Source organism: Tamandua tetradactyla, chromosome 11 (genome assembly GCF_023851605.1).
Source record: "Tamandua tetradactyla isolate mTamTet1 chromosome 11, mTamTet1.pri, whole genome shotgun sequence".
Taxonomy (NCBI): Eukaryota; Metazoa; Chordata; class Mammalia; order Pilosa; family Myrmecophagidae; genus Tamandua; species Tamandua tetradactyla.
Window position 1 is genome coordinate 69207846 of NC_135337.1, and position 22152 is coordinate 69229997.

The following is a 22152-nucleotide window of genomic DNA, read 5'->3' on the forward strand; positions in this document are numbered from 1 at the left end:
AATATTAATTGTACATTAGAATATAGTCCTTTGTTCAAACTTTGTTATATTATGACCATAATTCACAAAAAAATCAACCAACCAATAAATCCATACACACTTCTTCAGAAAACTGTTCAAACGAGAGATCAAATAATCTAATAAAATTTGCCATATCAAATTAAGAGCATTTCCTGTAATAATCTTAACAGAACAGCAGCCTTAAAATGCAAACTTGGCCACGTAATCCTTCCCCATGTGTTTTTCTACATATCAAGAGGCAGGATTCATGCATTCCTTTAAAATTCTTTTAATTAAACAATGACCTTAAGTGATAAGCCCCCTTCCCAGCAATTCAGTCTCCATATAAATCAGATGACTAAATCAACTCGAGGGATCCAAGTTGAATTTGGTGGGAATTCAGTTTCATAAATTCGGGTGCATAAAAATATGCTTTTTCTAATTCAATTCTTTAAATAAACTAACGTGAAAAAAGAACACTTTCTAGTCACCTCCTTCTCAAGCAATATATATTTCTAACATGAAAATTACTGTTTGTGAAGAGTTGGACTGATTTTTATTTTTTCGTATAGGTATTTGTTTCTCTCTCACATATATTTGTCTGGGCTCGGCAGTTATTTCTCTCTCTAGTTGTTACATTTTACCTCATTTGGTGTAATTATAATAGCAAATGGAGCTTGATGTAAGGAAGAAGCCAACCTTCAAAAGCCCTGAAGAAAATTGAACACATAGTGTTAAATTTTTTAAAAGGAACAACGTACAAATACAGCTAACTCCACTACAACATAAATAAACAATGTTGTAGAAACATTTGATTTTCTTCTTGCAAAAGTCAAGCTCATATGAAAGAATATTTTAAAAATTTATTTTATTAAAAGTAATCTTCCAGTTTCCTGCCATGCAAAGGAGCTATTTGCTATAGACTGGCCTGTCATCTCCTGCGACTCCATCTAATGCCTTCAGGTTGGAATTAACCACAGGTGAGGAGAGGTTACTGTGTCATTGTGCTAAAAAAATCTTTAAAGCATTAATATGCACCAGAAGCAGCTGGCTTATAATCCTTGTAGGAAGGGGTTTCAAAACATTTACATTATACAGGGATATTAGTCAATCCAAAAGTTTTTGAAAACAAGCTATCCAAATCATGGATTTCTATGTAGATATTTGATCTGTGAAAAGAGTAAAGAAGTAGGTTACAAGGCAATTGCACTCATGTCTGTTTCCACGTCATGGACATAAACCTAAGAAATATGACAGAGTAGCACAAGGAAAGGTATAAGTGGGGTATGAAAGCAGGACATCAAAGGAAAAATACTGAAAACTTTAAATTTTATGGTTTAATTTGATTTGGAGAGAAACTATATGGCAATTTCAGAAGAAACCTCTTATTTTGAAAGTGAGTCTAAAATCTTGCAATGATACTGAAAGTGAAAATATAAAAGAATCATTATTAAAATTCACATTTTACTTTAATTACTAAGGTTTATCAGTTAAAAAAAATATGTTTTACTTTTGTTTTGTTCTTTATGCAAAGGGTCCAGTAAATCTGCAAAGTCTACAATGAGGAAGAAAAATTTAAAAAGCTGTTTCTTGATACTTTTGAACTGAGGTTTACGATGAAGTGTTCCTGTGTCTCTTCTAAAGATAGAAAGTTGACATCAGTTAGTGTTAAATGTATTCATCTAAGCCCTTTAGTATAAACTCAAAGAATATACTTTTGTCCTCCTAACTTTAATTCGTGACTCTCTGACACAAGAACTTGCCTCGTTCCCTGCACAAAGCACCCCTTCCACTGTAACGCCTCCTTCTAAGAAGGTCACACATGACCATCCACAACAGTGATGTGTAACGTTTCCTACTCACAACCAACAACATCGAAACAACACTGGTGTTCAGGCCAAAGCACTATCATATAGTCCCATTTTAAACCCTCGCTGGACAAGTACAGTGGAACAGGACTCCCACCCCCACCCCAGAGCATTTCTGTCTGTTTCCAGCAAGGCCTCAGCAGGTCAGCCTACTAGAAAAGGCTAGTTCGCAGTCCAGTCGGGTCCACTCCGACAGCGGATTTCTGATACATCTGATTGGTCCAGGGTTTTCAGTGTCTATAAGACATCAGAGATAAGACTGGAAGGCAGTCATCTGGATGAGATATTTACTTGATGGTACCTTCTTGAGCAGGTGTGCATCCCACTTACCACGTGTAGGTTTTTTCTCCCACAAAAATGAAAGGAAAAAAAAAAAGGCAAAGAAGCAAGATGGGAATTTTTAGGTAAAAAGTGTGACTGGACAGTGATCAATCATCAATCTTCACGGGCAGCTTTTCCGAGGTCGCTTGTGTCACTGGTTGTGAGGAGAACCACACTGCGCTTTCTTCTCCTCGGATCACTTTCTCCCACTGACTGAGGTTGTTCCTAGGGATAAGAGATACCATGACAGGTGAAGCTACAGCAGGACTTTTGGGCTCTGTTTCAAAAGTTAACAATTTCCATGGCATGACAGCATGTGATGGCTTTCCTCAGTGTCCTTCGGACTCAGAAAACTGGCCTGATATCTATGAAATTTGCAGTGTGTCTTTTTGACTTTTCATTGCAGTCTTAAATTCCTCAGGAAAGAGCCTCACCACTAACGCAGAGTGGAGCTTGTCCCATCAGCCCCAGACTGCAAAGGCGAAGAACAATGCTACTGGGCTCAAACATGTCATTTATCAATTATTTAGAAGGACTAACTTGGAAAGGGGAATGAATTCCAGGGCTTCCTACTGGGAAACAGGCAGGATAAATGGTGAGGAAGGGCTACCATGGAAGCAGGAGTTTTAGTAACATCACAGGCAGCCAGGGGCAGCCAGTGCCAGCCCAGGTGTCCTTCACCCTAGCAGGTCACACTTGAAATGGGGGCGTATTCTCACCATGAGCACGGTGGCATTTTAGGAAGTCACTCTAAGTTACACCTCGCACAAATATTTTCAAAATTTCATTGTTAATGTAAAATCATATTTATCTTCTGGCAACTTTTTGTCTGAAATGCAGCTTCTTCCCCTCACCAGTTCTCTAATCTTCCTCTAGCTAGCAGGACCTTTTGTACGAAATGTCCGACACGCTCATCTTCTTTAATCTTGTAAAGACTAGCCCCCTGGCTATCAGGGCTAACCTGTAGAGATCTCATCAGCAGGTCCCACTCTGTACCTCACTTTCTTATAAGCAAGGTCAGAATCAGAAGAGGACCTTGGCTTTCACTAAGACAAACTTCAAACAAGGCACAATTTAGATTTTCTTCCCAAAACTCGCTTTCAGCAAACACATGCTAAGATACCTTTGAAAAATATAATCTAAAAATTGTAAAACTGGGTGGGCCACGGTGGCTTAGCAGGTAAAAATGCTTGCCTGCCATGCCCGAGGACCCAGGTTCGTTTCCCGGTGCCTGCCCACGTAAAAAAAAAAATAATAATAATTTTAAAACTTTGTATTTTTAGATTATACCAACAGGTTTCGTTTTTCCCCAAACCTAAAGAGATTTTTTAACATAGTAGGAAAAAATATATTCATTTTACTATTTATTTAATTTTTAAGTGTTAATGGTAAGATTAAACCAGCCTTGAAGAAATTCTTTGGTTGAGCCAAGGATAGTGACGTAGGAATGCATCAAGGCTGCTTGGACAAAGGAATACCGTTTGTTTACAGTGTCCCAAGTAAATGGACTCAACAACCTATTCCAGCGCAGGAAATCAGAACATTCATTCGCTGGTGTCAAAATATTTAGCACAAAATATAGAAAATTTTTAGGCAGGAAAGGACTTTTGAATATTGCCTAGGGTTCTTTGTTTGTTTGTTAGATGTCACCATTTCTTTTCCATAATGCATTCACTTTTGCCATCTGATTCTGCCAAGAATGAGTCTTAGCTCACGGTTCTCATTGTAGTTATAGCCTAACTTCTGAAGTCACAGGCAACTGAATTATGACCTACAGAGGGCAAAATTTGGTCTTTTAATTTCAACAGCAAGAAGAGTTACCATTAAGATTTCGGATTAATTATTTGTTCTTGTTTCCTTATAAAATATTTTTATAATTTTAATAAACTAACCATAAGTGAAGGTAAGTCATGGTTCATAAAATAAGTTGGCAAAAACATCAATGTGAAAATAAATGTTCATTTCTGTCCCTGCTCTCAGTTCCTCATATCTCAATAAAATTGATTAAAAAATATATAATATATATTATATATAAAAATATGAAATATATTATATATATACATAACATTTATATATATACAAGCAGGGATGCTGAGTGTGTTTTTCCAGAGTAGAGAGGAAGAAGAAAACACACAAATTCAAAGAAAAAAATAAAATCATTCTTTTTATAATCTTGCTTCTTTTTTTTGTGTGTCTATTTGTTGTTTTGCTTCTTTTCCTTTAAAAATATTACTCCATAAAATAAGAGGATGGGAGTACTCTATTAAAGTTTCTGGTTTGGTTTAAAATGTTCTGGCCAAAAGTCCGTCCTCCTTTCAACTTCCCAGAGCATAACACTCCAACCTCAATGCTGTGGCTACTGATAAGTCATTAGAAAAATCACCTCCACAGCAGTTCCTCTGAGGAAATGAACCCACACAACTGGTCTTCTCGTCATCCTGTGCCTACCCTAGAGGGGGCTTCTTTTAAAAATAAAGCTAAAATACTTAAAAAATATCATCCTTCTTCGTTAAGCTCAGTCCAACAAAAAGGATGAAGGAGAGATCTGGAGCTAGGAGAGGAAGCAGATGGCATACATTTATATTTAGAAGGAAATAAAACTTAAGGAGGATGAGGATCCCCTTTCGAGGTTCTTCCTGTTCCATCTGAACCATAAACGGGGTGATTTAACTCTCCCTCCATGCCCAATGAGCATTCTGAGCAGATATGACAACCGTGTCTTTAAAATAAACAGGCGGGGGTGGGGACCTCTGGAGTATAAAAAGAGCCTCAGGAACCTTTCTTTGGGGGGAATAAATGGCTTTATGGAAAATATTCTTGCCACATCCTTGGAAACTATGCAAACACAGAGCATATAAAATTACGATATTCACTGTAAACTGTAGATAAAACAGACATGCACATTGATAGGGAAGGGTGGGCCACGGTGGCTCAGCAGGCAGAGTTTGGCTGCTATGCCAGAGACCCGGGTTTGATTCTCGGTGCCTGCCCATGCAAAAGAAAAAAAATTGATAGGGAAGTCTTATACACAGTTATTTTTTATAACAGAAAAGATCGAACAATTTTACATACCTGCACGCTTTAAGGAGTGGCTCAGTTGGAGGGAAGATTTGGGTAAGTGTGGTATAGCAAGGGATGGCTACAGCATTATAGAATCCGACCTGTCTCAGTGCAAAAAACACAGTCAAGAGACAAGACTTCACATTAGTAATTCTAGTAACACTTAATATTTCTCAAGTGAATTTCCTGTTTCTGAAGCCTAAGTATAAAATCAAATGTCCTAGTTTTTTTTTTGGTGCATTTTCTGGGAATCGAACCCAGGTCTCCCACATGAAAGACGAGCATTCTACACTGAACTACCCACCCACCCTAAATGTCCTAGTTTTTGCTGAACATTTACTACTGTTGAATGCATTTAAAATGCACTAAAATACATGCTAGAAAAAACCTACGAAAATTGAAAACGTAATAAGAAATTAATATCCATAACAATCTAAAACCCTAAGTACAATATTCAGTGAGATGCTACTTGTAGACCTCTGCTCTAATTGGGTGCTCTAGTCCAGACATTTCCAAATCAAATACGCTATTCTTCTACATGCATGATTTTTTTCAAGTTAATATCTCAGGAATTTTCAGTTTTGTTGTGTGTGTGTGGTTGTTGTCTGTTTTCTCTTCTTCACTTTTGTTATCTTGATTGGTCACCTAGGTTTCTATCCCTCCTACCCTCCTTTTTTTGACCTATCACAAATCTCATTAATTTTATCATGGTACTTTTGGCTTGCAGTTCTCTGCTGGATTTCACAGTTGCGGAATTTATATAATACGTATATAGAGGAATAAACTTAGTGCGTGGTCCTTTAAATATATATATATTAAAAAACAATTTAGTAGGATTCTGGGCCACTCTGTGAATCAATGATGCTAGTTCAGATTGGTCTACTAAGAAATTGATTGACCTGAGCTGCCAGTCATTAGCCAGAGAACACAGACTGTCTTGCTAAACACAACTAACTGCCCAATTGCTAACAACATGTACAAGGCAAAATGAGCTCCCTGGATTAGGTGTTCACCAAACCAGGGATCACCAACTTCTTTAAAAAACTCAACTTCAACGAGATGCAGCAAAGGATAATTTACTCCTGTAAATGGACCTGGAACTTCAGTAGAACAAACAAAAAGACGATTCAAGGCAACTACTCTCTTAATTAAATCACCCTAGAACAGAACCCAATCTGAGGGCATTTGTAAGACATTTCAGCTACCCTATATGTTCTATTCTGTTGGGTCGACTGTTTATTTGGAAAGAAAATCTTGTTAGATCTCTGTCTTTCACCACATAACAAGATAGTTTCCAAAGGAACCAACAAATCAAGTGTAAAGTAATGAAACATTAAAAAATGACTAAAGGAAATACAGGGAAACATTTATATAATCTCAGGGTGTGAAAGAACTTTTAAAATATGACATGAAAAGCACACATGATTAAGGACAAGAGTAATTGGATCTGACCACATAGATTAAAAATTTCTCTCCCTAGCGGTAGAAGAAAACAATACTTTGAAGTCATTTTCCCTAAAAAATAGCATATACTAAAAGATCAATAATAACCAAGTATTGGTGAAAGTGTAAGGAAATCAGCTCTCATAAGGTGCTTGTATAAGTATAAACTGAAGCTGTTTCAGAAGGGAAATTTGACAAATTGGTGGTGATAATAATAATGACAAAGAGAGGAGTACAAACAATAGCTTACATGTGCCTGATCGTGTTGGGAGGGTTTTACATATCTGAATGCATTTATTCTGCACACAAATTATGAGTAGCCACTACTGTTATCCCCTCATAAACATGAGAGAACTGAGGCAAGAAAGGTGAAGGAATTTGTTACCGATGCAGTAAGCGGCAAAGCCAGGACTTGAGCTCAGGCCTCTGCCTCCACCTGCAAAACTGCAGACCATGCTCTCTACTGCTCTTACTATACGTGTAAACGTAGATCAAAGGCTTTGGGAATAAAAAGTTTAAAGCCTCTGAAACAGCAGTTCTACTTTTATGAGTCTCATAATCAAAGAAGTGTACAAAGATATGCGTAGCCATAAAGATGGTTACCGCAGTCCTGTTTCCAAGGAAAAGAACAACTGAAAATACCATATGCCTGACCAGACAGAACTGTTTAAACAGATTATGGAATCTCCATGCTATGGATGGCCATTAAAAGTAAGTCTGCATTCCAACATGAAAAAGTTAGAATGGGCATAGCCCAAATACCCCTAAAGAGTGGGAGAAAGATCAAAGGTGATGGTGGAGTTATACAAAGAAGGTAGGGTATAATAAATGAGTATGAGTGCTGAATCATTACATTGATATTTCTTTTAGTCCCCAGTATCTTAGAGCAGCTGGAAGTAAAAACCTAAAACTGTGGAATTGTAAGGCATACCAAACTCTGCAATCTGTTCTACAACTAATTGTTGTGCTGTGCTTTAAAATTTATTGCTTTTTTGTATATATTTTTCACACAAAAAAGAAAAAAAAGTCGACTGTGATGATAAAAATATATATATTTCTTCTAGCCTCCAAGGTTCTGGAGCAGCTAGAAGGAAAAATTTGAGATGACGGTATGGCAGGCCATGACGAGCTCCAGGATCTGTCCTGTAACTCTTGTTGAAGAGTGCTTTGAAAATTATTGTTTTCTTTCTTTGCTTTATATATACATATTATTCAATAAATAAAGGGAAAAAAACACACAGACAAAAGGTAAGTCTATATCAAATGAATGCAAAGTTTTTTTAAAAAATGTATCAAGTGATAGAAACTGGTAACAAGACAGCATTTTGAGTATGATCCCATTTTGATTAAAAATTAAATATCTCTATGTATATATCCACACAAAGAAGAAAGTTTAGAAAGAAACACACTAAAATTTGATCAGTTATTATCTCTAAATAGCTGGATAAATAGATTATTTGCATTTAGATTTTCAAAAATTTAGCTGCATTTCCTAGCTTTCCTATGCTGAACACATATGTTTTGTGTAATGAAGTAAAATTAGGTAATGAAATTTTGCCCCATGATATCAAGTTAATATTGGAAAATGAAGCATACGCCCATGATTCACAAGTATGTGTTTCTTCCATAAATAATTCTATACATGATGGAAAAACTAAAATGACATACCTCAGTTCATATACTAAGTCAAGAGAATCAGTATTATAATATTGCCCAGCATTGCTGTTGCTGTTTGGAGTGTTTTGTAATTGTTAAAATTAAACACTGCTATTTAAAACATAAAAAGGCAAAAAAGCCCAACCTATGTCATTTGGGAATTATTTTTGTAGCAATGTTAATAGAAGGGGCACAAGACAAAAATAAGACTTGTTTCACAGACAAGTGAACAAACCTAATAAAATTTCAAACAGGAATTTACTGCAAAATGAATATATGGCTATTACTAGATATTTGGTAGCTTCTTTTCCAAAGAAAAGTATGCCTCCTAAATATTTTAATTTTTTCTTTAGCTGCATTTAATGTTTCTTTAACTAAGTGCTTATTAAATAAAATATGTACATGTAATAATAAAATACTTATAGTTATAAAAATATATATGAAAAATATAGATAGAATTTCATGTTAATTGGTACACGGCTACAAACAAAATTTGAATTTTGTAAATTGTGAAATGTTTTAAGTGGTTACATCCACAGAAAGCATATGCCATCTGCCTTATTTCTACTCAATATTCTGCTGTATAATTAAATGATAAATACTATTATATCATCTCATGCAAAATTTTCCATGGCTTGTTGTCATGTTTAAACATCTCTTATATTAATCCTTAGCTAAAATATTAATTTCTTTTAAAAAATTCCATTTGTGTTTCTAAAATTTAGATGCTATTAACTTTCAATGTAATATATTAATGGTATGAATATTACATGGCAATTGCTTTATATTATATAATTATAGTCTATATTCCTTCGAGAAGTTTATATTTCTTAGAAAAGACTTGCATTCATGTCCACATTTTGAGGTAAAATGTTATTTACCTTTATTGAGCAATTATTGAGTATTTTGAAATCGATTTACATCCCCTGAACAACCAATTCATGAGCAGTATCAGATTACAGAAAGAATCTGGGTGTTAGAATTAGAGAGAGACCTGGCTTGATCCCTGACCCATATTAATTGTGTGACTTTGAGTAAATTACTTAACCTTCCTGGGCCTTCATTTCCTCATTTGTTCTGAATTGCTGTGAAGGTTTAGGAAAATGCATGTAAAATACCTAAAATAAAACTGGGCAACTAGACGATTCCCAGCAAACCAATGCTATTTTTATAGGATAAGCCTAGGAGATAACCTGTTAGTATTTTCATGAACTGAAGAGAAGAGCGAATTGTGGGCTGTACAATTCACTAGGGTCAATTTACAGAGAGAATTTATTATCAAGGACACAATTCATAATTGACTGTAATTCAATGTTTTTCTCACTGCAATCCCTTAAATTTAGTGCCTGTTGTTAACTCTTATATGTTAGAATCACAGAGTGTCCAGAGGGAATTTCTGAGATGTGGACTCAATATTGAAACTTTTATTTTTCCTGGATCTTTAGTAATCCTCCAAAGAGAGGCAAGAGGCTTTCACCAAAGTAAACACAACTTGCTTCCAAGTAAGGAGACAAGAGTTTGCTATGCTGATTACATACTACTAGCTGTGGATTTGCCTAAACTTTTGGTGTTAATGTTTAATAACTTTAAATAAAGTAAGAAAATTTGAGAACTTATCCAAAACCATCATCCTGTGAAATCTGAAACTCTTTTTCTAAACTAAATTCTGCATTATATAATTTTTCCTTAAATAAGTTATTTATTATGACATTAAATGATATTGGTTAAAGAGACCAGAATCTGATAAATACAGCATACTACACGTACATGCAAGCAACAAGGTACCACAGCTCTCATGTTTTTGGTAAGACAAAATGCAAAATTTATTAAAATACTAAGCATTATTAGGATAAGTGGACCTGCGTCAACATCTATGATGTTGGTCTCTAAAAAATATTTTTCCATATTCAGTGTCAAAAGATTTCCTGTTTGTTAAAAATACTAACAATTCAAATTCATCCATCTCCTTGTTTTCAAGTCAGAAAAGAAAGTCAGTTTATTTTCACTGCTTATCTCTAGACAGAAGTGATGACAAGGGTGAATTCTTTAAATTCAAATGACTAGAGCTCCTGACTTTGCTCTTACTAAACCGAACTCCATGAAACTGGAGGTTCCAAGTGGTCCAGTTCAACCACCTACCACTACATGCATCCAGTGCATAGCCTGGCCTCAAGGCTTCTCAGTTTGATTTGCAAACTCGTGTACAAAATCAGAGGTTATGGATGGCCACCAAACCCAGGTTAAAAGTACAAAATTTCTCTTAAAGAGTCTCCTTTCCCATCAATACCCCTGAGATACCTAAGAATGCTTAAGCACGTGGAGGCTCAGTTGAGGTGATGATGATTCCAGGTGCCAAGGGCTGTTCTTTTTCTATTTCTCATCCCTACGAGGATGAATTCCTAAAGTTTCCACATTACTCACCAGACCTGGAATGACCATTCTTGTATATAAAACATGTCATAAGTCAGCATATGCCTTCTATTCATGTATGATTTTGTGACCACTTTAAAATACTTAATTTTAACAAGATAATCCATACTTGGCCTTGTGGAACTTCATCCTTTTTGTCTCTGTCCATCATAGGAATAGGCTGTATGCCCAATTTCTTCATTTCGTCACCCTAAGATAAAGGGGGAAAATTGCACTTTCTCAATTTATGAACAGTTATAGAATTTTGGTATTAAGGGGTTGTTCCCTTTATTCACTGATTTTCTTCGAAACAATATTTTTGTTTCCTGACCCAAGAAATATGGCATAATAATGACAAACTTAATGTGCCACTGTTAGATAGTTTATCCTAATAATTCTGCTGTGACTGAGTTACCAGAAACCTAGCTACCTCGTCTGGTTCCATTTGCAGAAGTTAGTAAAAGTTACACCAAGAAGACACCAACTGAGGAGGAGGAACCAACCCTGCCACAAGAAAAACATGGAATAATCTCAATGCCTTCCTCACTTAGCTTCTTCAAATTATTTTTCATGTGCATTGAACAGGGCGAAGCTGGGCTCTAGAGAAATATTGACAAAAAACATCATCTAAAGCACTAAGAATAAACAAGTCTGCTAAAATGTGTTAGTGAAGATTCAGTATAATTGGCTCTATATTACCATAAAATGTACATTACAGATGATGTTTATTAAGATTTATTATGTTACAGGATCTGGCCTAAGTAATTTGTATACATTATTTCACATAATCCTCACGGATGTCTATGAGAGATACTATAGCTATTTTATCAATTTTGTAAGATAATGCTCTTTTTATTTGATTGTTAAAGCCTGTTAAAATCTTCTTCCTTAATATTCCTTAATTTTCCCTAATCCTCACTTCTTTTCTCATGTATCTATTTTAGTTTGGTATTTTGGTTATTTTAAGTACGCTTGTTTTCAGGAATCACAATCACAAAACTAAACAAAAGAATTCTAGATTTACTAAAATAGGGTCTAAATTAACCATGACCTTCATCAAGAATTTTTAAGTAAAAGACAAAGACATCTGTTTTAACAATTTAAAGGCACTTCAACTATAGATAGAAACTTGCTCTATTCTTGCCACTATAACTATTATTTTTAAAATCAGTGACTCTCAAACTTTTTACTTTTCTGTCCTAAGTGAGTGAAATATACTAAGTCCTGAGCTCTCGAGGATTTTACAAGTCCAATGGGGAAAAAGATTTTAAATAAACAATGATATCAGTATATGCTTGTAAAGTGCTAAAAAAAGAAAAGCACTGACAACTATGGAATGCTGCAGAATGGAGAATGGGCCCAGGCTGCGGGGCTTTCAAAAGCAGGGGAAGAACGCCTTGTGGGAAGACCCGGAGAGGAGGGCAGGGAACAGTGGGAGAACCAGCAGGCAAGGAGCAACCCGAATGCAGACATAAGCATGTTCGGAGCGGCAGTGGGCCTGGTCCGGTGGGGTTTCGCCAGGATGCTGGTTACCCTCAGGGCAGCAACGGAGAGGCAGCGAGTGTGAACTGGGCGCCAGAGTCTTCAGAATCACTATCAGCCCTGTCTGGCAAATGAGGCAACTGAGGCACAGAGATAAAGCCAGAAAACTAGCCCAAGGCCACAAGCCAGAGCCACAGAATGATTTAAACCTTAAAGACAGGGCCTATGAGTAGGCTAGGAGCTTAACAAATGTTTGCCAACTGAACGATCAATGGTGAATATAAAGCAAAAGATATCTATACTGCATATCTATCACATTTAACTCATATTTTAAAATACAAACATAGTTATTAAAGTAGGTCATAGTTACATAAAATTATTTTCAAAGCAATAAGCTAGCTAAAGGCCACTTTTCTTATTTCATAATTACAGATAGCATTCCAGAGTTTTTACTTTTAGACACATGTGCACATTAAGTTGATTGTGATAATAAAGTCAAGTGATAATAAAGTCAAATATAACAGTCAGACAACAAAAAAAATAAAGGCAAAAAATTATGCAAGAGCAAATTTACGAAGCACAAAAGGTATTCTGAAGAAATAATGCCATGACTGAAAGTAACACCAGGCCTACACTCCTCACACAATAAAAAGCATTTGCCTTTACCATTATGAAATGATTCAACATTATAAGCCACTTCTACTAAACTTGTAGCTGAGCAATTGCCTGATTTTTACTTTTATATCTTTTTTTCCACCTGGTTGAAACGTGATTTAGTCACCCAATATCAAACTATCACCCTCCAAATTTACTTTCATTTCTTCCAACCAAAGGAAGTACCTAAAGGATTTATCATTTATTTTTTTGTTCCCTCAGGTATTCTTGAATATCCAGGTAACTGGATATTTATGAATTCATTTAAACAGTACAGCACAAAAATTATATTCAGTTTACTCATGGACAATTCAGAGTGTATATCGAGAGGAAAAAGCACATTACTATAATTTTAGGTAGTTCAGTCAAGGAAACTTGTTGGTGAAAGTAATTCATAAGTGTGTGTCAGAGGTCAGGAGTTGCATGAATGAATGTCTCACATGTTCCACAGAACTCACAGTTTGCAGTTAATCAACACTTGGGTCTGTGCACATATTCTCAGGGTCTGTGGGACATGATGTTGACTATGATTCCTCCCTGCAGGAGAGTCAGCCAGGGATGCTGTGGGCTCCACTGACTTCGCACAGTGCCTGTCCTACAGCAGGTGGCCAGGGATGCTCATCAAGTGTGTGAACAGACAGCTGTCAAGTACGGGCACCACTGCACCACTGCTCAGTGAGTAAGTCTCTAAACTCTCAGTTGAGCTCAGAACATTTACACACATATTCAAGTACATGTAACAGGATGTGTATTCTCGCTTTGTATCTCCACAAGTGACAAATCCTGAATTGTATGTGATTCACTGAAAATAGTTTCGAAATAACTAGCATGTGACAATGAAGATATCGTTAATAAACAGTCATATGATTTTTCCTCAAATTTTCCCATTTCTTACTAATATGTATGTTCATATAAAAATTAAGGACGTACCTCAGCCCAGAACTCTGCATATATATCATTTGCTGTCAACTTTGTAACTGGCCACAGTTTTGTCACAGAACAAAGATCACAGGCAGTCATCATCAACCCAATTACACGGTCTCTAGAACACAATATTATAAAGCCAGTCAGCTTAACACTTGTACATTTAAAATAAAGACTCAAAACACTTCTATATTTTCAGGAGGGAAGGTTTAAAGTGTATGTTACTTCATGATGGGGAAAAGATAGCATTACAGAGCAGATGCAACTTACAGGCAGGAGAAGTAAAATGTAATTAAAGAATATTGTGGCTTTAATTGTAGGAACATCAGTCACTTCTAGCACTAATACTTTGAAATGAGCATATTACACTTTCCCATTGCCTCAGGATTACTGTTCAAACCAATTATAACCTGGGTCACAGCTAATTTATAATCTAAACCCCCTGGTATACTTTTACAGCCACAGACTAGATTTTCATTTTCGTAGAATTCTGGAAATCTAGAATGAGAAGGAACTGTAAGAGAAAATCTATCCAAAGCATTTCATTTTTATATAAGGGAAATCTGAGGTGCAAAGAAATTAAGTGACTTCGTCAAGGTGATAACCAGCTCTTGACAAGGTCAGAGTAGAACCGAGGTTCCCAGCCAGAGAATTTGCATGATGGGACACAGTCTCCGAAATCCTTCATTTTCTGCTATTCTAGGACTCCTTTTCAAACTTAACTTTTCAACTGAAATGAGTTTTACTTTCAGCTGCTTTACATTCAAAACTCTGCATTTCATCCCTAAACTCTTCTGTTCTAAATATCGTAATTATCAAGTACACAGTGTTAGAATACATATTACGTTAAATGTACAATTAATCTCACCTCTTGAAGAAAACATCCAACAGACATATATCCTACAATTTTAATAGATTTCAAAGCACTGATGTTGGTCTAGAGATCCATGACTGGCCAAAATGAAGCCTACACTCAATGGAAGGATGAACTATTAGTTATTAAAGTACTTTAAGAATCTACCTTTAATTTTATAAGCCAGGTCTCATAACATTGTAACTGATGGGGACACAAGACCGTGTGACGAGTAGGCATGTGCCAGCACTTCCAGCTCACATCTGAACTCTAATGGGGCCATGAACCGAGGGCAGCTGCTGCTAACTGCCTGGCTTTTCCTAGCTCCATTTGTGGGTGCGCCGCCCTGGTACCTTAACATGTCCGGACCAGGCTAAGATGGCATATTAGGAACACACATCTGACATCTATCTGGCAGGGTTTCTGATTTACTTGTGCTCCCTAGCCAGGATTCCTGGGCATCTGGGAGACCCTGCTCCTTCCTATTCACCATGCCCTTGAAAACAATCAATTGCAAAGTTCTTTTATTTTTCATCACCCCGTTTCCTTTAGCCCATTTGACAAAACAAATCATCCCTCTTTCAACCTTACGTTTTATAAGGTCACATGTCAAGAGGCTATGTGCTCTAACAGGGTAGACCAGATAATTTTTTTAAATGCTGATTAGACTTATGTATACTTTTCCTGTAACCCCAAACAGATATCACAGAAAGACTCAAATCTTTTAAGATGACCAGGGGACAGTAAGATTTTCTTGAAGAGATTGTTTACGACTAAGCACTTTGTGATTTAAAGGAAGTATATTTATTTCTTGATTTGGGTTCATAAAGGAAGTAGTATATTATTTGTTTCCTCAACTGGTAAATTTTCATTTAAACAGAAATATAACATGAAAAAACTATTACTGTGCTTATAAATTATTTCACTGAAAAAATTCAACATTTATTTTCCTTGTTTAAATATTCAAATAAGATTTATCTCAGAAAAAGTTCTCATCTCTTAAATCTGTGAAGCCAAAAAGAAATGTTAATGGAACTGGGCATTACAAAACTTGCAAAAACATTTTTCTCACAGGAAACTGATTCCATCCATAACATTGCTACTATCAGGGTTGGAAAGTTATGAACTAGTTACCATTTAGATTTTGTTGTCAAAATTACTTACACAGAAAAAAGTAGTTATTTTACTATTAACCAAAAAGTAAGAATAAAACAGATTAGAAATTTGGCATGAAACATCTGTAATAAATGCAATTACTTATTTTTTACCATTACCAATCCATTACCAATCAGTTAGATGATCACGATGGTCTACAAACGCTAACCATGAACTGGATTGAACTGTTTATTACTCTCCATAATGGAGCGCAGACCTTACGGGCATGGACCCCTCTAACCCTTAATGCACTTCAATAACCAAATATGAAAGGGATCGAGTTTGTGATAAACATACTTGTGGCATGATCTGGTATAACCCGGTTACTGAACATGATGAACTAAGAGCCCAACATAATGTCTATGTCACAAGTGATTCTTAAGTAATTTCAGAGTGTTTGACTTCATTCATTTGTTCCCAAAAGTTTTGAATACCTGTTGGTCTCAAGGCACAGCTATAATAATGAATATACTAAACACTGCCCTCATAGAAGTAACATTCCAGTAGGAAAAGGCAGAAGTTAAGCACATAAAAAGTAAATCACACACTGACAAGTGGTGAGTCAGTGGAAGTTTAAGCAGAAGAGTGACATGATTTGTGACTTTGAGGTCACTCAAGTGTGCTAGGGGAGAATGAATTGTAGACTTGCAGGAGGAAAGGGAGGATGAGAGGGGAACATTAGAGTGGTCCCAATGCAAGATGATGGTAGTTTCAATTAGGGGGGCAGTAGTGAAACAGTAAGACAGAAGGTTCTAGATGTTACAGAGGCAGGATCAAGCTGGGAAACACTGACAGCCACAGACGTCACAAGGACAAAGCATCTTGCTTGCTCTTCCGCCCTTCCTCCACCTCCCCCTCAATACATCATCCCAGACGAGGAGGGGTAGAAAAAGCTCATAGAAGCTATCACAGGTGTGCAGACATTCAGACCTGAAAGAAGAAAGAGTTCTTGCCACCATGTACCTTAGCCTTCTCGGTGCCATCTTACCTTAAAATTCTCCCCAACATCAGAAGTTCAAAGAATCACAAAACTTTATGAAAGGAAGGGAAAAGAAATCACGTAACCTGCAGTATTTTAGGTGGGTTACTGACTGGCAAGGAGAAAGTCCCAACTCTCCCATATCATCCCACTCCCCCATTTCATCCCTCATACTCTAGAAAGTTAGAGTATATCATTTATTTAATTAGCCAAGGATATGTTTTATTGGAAGAGAAATGGAAACACGTAGCAGGAGCAGATGAAACATAAGTAACTTTATAAAGGATTTCAGGTGGACTCATGAAGATAAATACGGAATGAACTGTCATAAAATGCATTATAAAACTTTTCCCAATTATGTGAATATCTGAAATTCAGAAAGAGTTAATGCCTGACTCATTCTTCACAAGTTGAACTGGAGCTGTAAAAGTCAATGTTTTTAATTCTGCGTCCTTGCTGTTCAGTAGAATTTGCAGCAACCTCCGAGAATCAGGTATATTCTAACCTTTCAAATGTATACTTTACTTATTCCAGTTTTAAAGCACAATCATTTTACCTACTTTAACACAGATGTGTCCATCAGGGTCCTAACATCAAACAGATGACACACTCAAGAGAATTAGATTACGTGAAGGGACTATTTATGAGTGAGAGTACAGGGGCAAGGGAAGTTGAGGAACAGTGATGCCTCCTAGGGTGGCAGCAGTGCAAAGGTCTTTCTAGGGTTAGGGCTGAAGGGGAAAAGAGGAGAGAAGCTGCCAGAACTGAACACGGCTATAAAAGGAGGAGGGGTCCCTCCCCGAGAAGCCCTGTATTTGGTAGAGGAACAGAGCCACTGCCAAACCCTGTCTCGACAAGAGGAAGCGAGGGGAACAAATGCTGGGACTTTCCTCCCACCCTCTGACCTTTTGTTACTGCCACCACCAACTGAGTCCAGCTGCAGGTTAGAGGGCAAGGACACTGGGTCACTCAGCCTGGAGAGGCCTTGGTAGAAAAGGGTGGATGCTGGATCCAGGATCCAGAGACGTAGACTACATGTTTTGTTCAGAAGCTGTCATTTAGTCTTCAATTTTATTTCTTTATTTCCTTTTAAAATAAGGTCACATCATATTTTTTAAAGAGACAAGGCTAAATGTCTTTTTCCCTTAAATTATCATTTGAACGATTTTTATATTTTTTATTAACTTATCTTCAAGGAATTTTAAATCACTGTATCGCATAACTTAAATCATGCCTATGATAACTACTGCATTTCCTTCCAAATAGTATCTATTTTATTTGGCTAATTTATTAAACATTAAAGCAGACCAAGGAAGATGCAGACTCTCTGAAAGTATTACTGAAACAAATAAAGACCCCCAAAATATAAAATATTTTAGAATCTTACTGTTTCTGATGACATGAATATAACTCTTTCATATATATATATAAAGCATAAATATCGTATAGTGATTATCTCTATAATTAAAATAAAATATTACTAAATAATAATTTAATAAATTATTAAATTTAATTAAATTAAAATAAAATACAAGTTTAAATTCTCAATTATTTCATTAAACCCTTGATGTATTGCCTCTTTTAAATACACCATTAGAAAGAGAGAAAAAGAAATTGCATATGAATGGAAAACGGGTCTGTATTAAATGTGCATCACAGCAGGATTTGCTGTTATTTATTTATTTTTTTTACATGGGTAGGCACCGGTAATCGAACCCGGGTCCTCGGGCATGGCAGGCAAGCACTCTTACCTGCTGAGCCACTGTGGCCCACCCAGGACTTACTGTTCTTATACTCATTCTAACTGAAAATTAATTTGTCTAGTTGAAGTTCTTATACACTACTCCTGAGGACTGAAAATCCTTACACAGTTATAGGGGTTACCGTGCATAACTTAAATCTAAACATCTAAATACAACGACAGAAGGAGGCAAGGATACAAAGATTCAGAGAGAGAGACCGACGGAAGGCAAGTGATAAGAATTAGAGAATAAGAGGCAGGAAGGAAAGACTTTTAAGAATGGTAATGGCAAAAGAAATCTATGGGTCAAGTGAAGAAATTAGGGATTTTATTTTAAAACTTAGCTTCCCTGTAAATGACAATTCTTCAAGTGAAACCTACATAACAGAATGAGGCGCGCGCACGTTAGTGTCTAGGTCCAGAAAAGGCTATGAGGAAGCTCACTGTGGTCTAAGAATAAAACCTACCGCACACAGCTCTATCTGTTGTTCTCGAAAGCACATAGCAGTTGCTTTCGCCCTTTCAATAGCTTTTCTAGTGCTGCCCCTGAATTGTTTAAAGAATGTTCAAGTGGTTAATATGTACCTTTGCTTTGAAGTGTATTTAAATCTAAATTAAGGAAAAGCTTTGGGTGAGGTGGGGCAAAGGAACTGCCTTTGAAGGGCACAGACATTCCCTGGAATTAAGAGGTATAACGTTTGTATATTTCCTAGAGGTTTTCGAGATGACAAAATTCTAAAATCTGTTTTTAAATACATGTTTCAGAAAGGCAATTTCAACATGAAATATATGGAAGGAAAAATTATAAAACCAACCAACTCATATATTTGCCATTTTAATATTTAAAAGGAGACTTTAACTTGATTTTGTTGCTTAAAACACACTTAGGTCTTTTCTGTGTTTGCTGGAGTGGTTCCCTTAGGCATGGTTATGTGTTCTATGTGGCAAAAAAAAAAAAAAAAAAAAAAAAATTGCTGCTATAACTCAAGAATAATACTCTGATTTCTGCGGCTGTTCTGGTCATATTTAGTCATAAAAGACTCTATTATCACTAGTTACAGTGATTTAAAATTTAAAAGTACACATCACCTACCTTTCACCTGAGTCTGGAACTGATTTTCAAATGTGACATTTCTTTTCAGTTGCAGTTAGGGAAATGCTTTGAAGGAAAGGTTCAGTGAAAAAATCAACCGGTTTGCAAATAATTTCCATTTCTCTCTTAGGCGTCCTGTATTTCTCCTCTCCATCATTTATATCACCATCAAGTGCTCTTTTACAAGTTAGCTTTAAACAGTCCAATCTCTCCATTCTGGGACCACAAATTCACTTATAATTTATAAAGTTCAAAGAACTTATCAATCATCAATTGATAAGATATTTTGTAAGATATTTGTGAAAACTAAACTGTATATATGTCTAATGTAAGTTAATTATCCATCTGCAAATTTGAAATACATATGGCAATGGTTTTCATACCTAACTTGTCCTGTGGTTGTTTCACTAGAAAACATAAATAATAAATATTACCTGGTGTCTTTAAGCAGAGTTTTGGCCACAGTGTTATGTCATTCTAAGACATAACAGTAAATATCAAGCTTAGGAACTGATGGAAACCCTTCTTTTCTTCTTAGCCATGTTCTAAAGCTCCTGTTACACTTGAGTTAATACATTATTTTCCCTGTTACTAAAATGTGCATTCCTTTTCAAAGATATACGTTTGCTTCAGACATTCCAGTTGTCATTTATGTCTTTTCTGGGGATGTCTATTGTTGCCTCTTTGATGATGTTTATCTTTCATTTATATCTTGACAGGTCATTCTTTGAAAGCCATAGTTTGTTGATGAATATTTTACCACAGTGAAAGAAATGACTCTATCTATTTGTAAGCAAATATAATTAATGAAAGCAATTACAAATATAAAATCATACCCATTTGTTTAGAATTACTAGATAGACTTAAGTGTACATACCTGAGAAAACAGAATCAGAAAGAAAGGAACATAGAGTGAAAGAAAATCTCACCAAATGAGGGGAAACCACAACATCTGAGCCCACAGACTGGGGAGTCCTGGTTAACAGCGGCCGGAGTCCCAGTTGGATACAGGGTCCCAAGCAGAGCCTCCTCTCCCGGGTGAGACTTCAAACCAGCTGGCAACCGAGGTCCCCTTTTATAGTGCACAGTAAATGGGTTATGTGCACACATGTGATTTTAAGATACCAGGCGTTGTACTTCGGTTCTTAGGAAAGTTGTTGCACTTCACTTCAGTTCTCCCAAGAAGTGAAGCAACAGCACATTCCAAGGGGCCACAGTGGATTCCCGGGGGTGGGGCCCGCTCCTCTGAGGAGTTGTTACCAGAAGACCCAGCGAACTTGCTATTCCTGGTTTTCATCTTTATCTTAGTTCCCAAGGCCTTCTGGCACCAGGTGGTCTCTACTCAGTGAATTACTATGGGTTTGAAGTTGTTCTATTGATTAGTAACAAATGGAGTTTCTTATGCTAACAAAGGGAAACAAGATAGAGTCTCTTAGCGATACAGTAAGCACTCAATTCTCACTAAAAGCATCCCACATCAGTTGGGTATTTTACAGAAGGAACAAATAAAATTTCTGATTTGTATTGGTTTTTATAGTTTCTATATCTTCCTCATTTTCTTGCTTAGCAGTACTTGTTCAAGGGGAACATGATATAATAATCTCTTACTACCCCTCTCATGTCTGTAATCTGTAGGATATCCCTCTCTTTCACTACTAATATTGATTATTTGTGCTTTATTTTTTTCTTAATCAGTCTTTTTAGGGGGTTATCCATTTTAATAAACTTTTCAAAGAACCAACTACTGTCATTGTCAATTTTCTCTATTTGCCTGCTTTCTGTTCTAATGTTTTGTACTTATCTTGATTTGTTTTTAATTTACTCCTCTTTTTCTAGCTGCTTAAGGAATTATTTAGATCACTGCTTTTAAACTTTTCTAATATATGCATTTAAGGTCATGCATTTCTCTTTGGCATTATTCTAGCTGCATCCTACAAATTTTGACCTGTTGTGTTTTCACTATAACTCAGTTTGAAATATTTTCTAATTTCTTTTTTGACCCATGGATTATTTAAAAGTATTCTGTTTTACTTGCAAATAGGTGGGTCTTTTATAAATACTTTATTATTATTTCTAGTTTAATTCCTTGTTGGTCAAAAATACTTTATGATTTCAACGCTTTGAAAATTACCTAGATTACATGGCTTATCTTTTAAACATTCCATGTACAGTTAGAAAGATGGTATATTCTACAGACATAGTATTCTATAAATATAAATTAGGTCATGATAGTCCATAGAATCATTTAGATCTTTTGCAGCCTTACAGACATTTTAGTACTTGTTCTATAGATTACTGAAAGAGGGATGTAAAAATCTCCCAACTACAATTTTTGGTTTGTCTATTTCCCTTTTCAGTCTTGTCAGGTTTTTCATCATGTGTTTTGAAGCTTTAATAGGTGTAGATGCATTTTGGATTGTTTAATATTCCAGTGAGCTGAACCTTTTATCACTATAAACTGTCCTTCTTTAAATGTGGTAATACATCTGTCTTGAAAAACATATTCTTTTCCAC

The 22152-nt window shown here is 36.1% G+C and overlaps 1 protein-coding gene across 11 annotated transcripts in view; it reads right to left on the reverse strand.

The window, feature by feature from the left end:
• Positions 1-273: 273 nt before the first annotated feature.
• The window catches only part of PDE10A (phosphodiesterase 10A), a 695790-nt gene continuing 673911 nt past the window's right edge, over positions 274-22152 (reverse strand). For 9 of the 11 annotated variants that reach the window (XM_077120812.1, XM_077120814.1, XM_077120813.1 and 6 more), the window contains 4 exons: positions 13824-13935; positions 10888-10968; positions 5262-5350; positions 274-2414 (listed from right to left, as the gene is read on the reverse strand). In XM_077120812.1, coding sequence (XP_076976927.1) covers positions 2297-2414; positions 5262-5350; positions 10888-10968; positions 13824-13935 — 400 coding nt within the window. In that variant the 3' untranslated portion in view covers positions 274-2296. Of the gene's footprint in view, positions 2415-5261; positions 5351-10887; positions 10969-13823; positions 13936-17774; positions 17891-22152 lie in introns of those variants that run through there. The other 2 variants (XR_013159463.1, XM_077120821.1) reach the window with 2 other exon arrangements.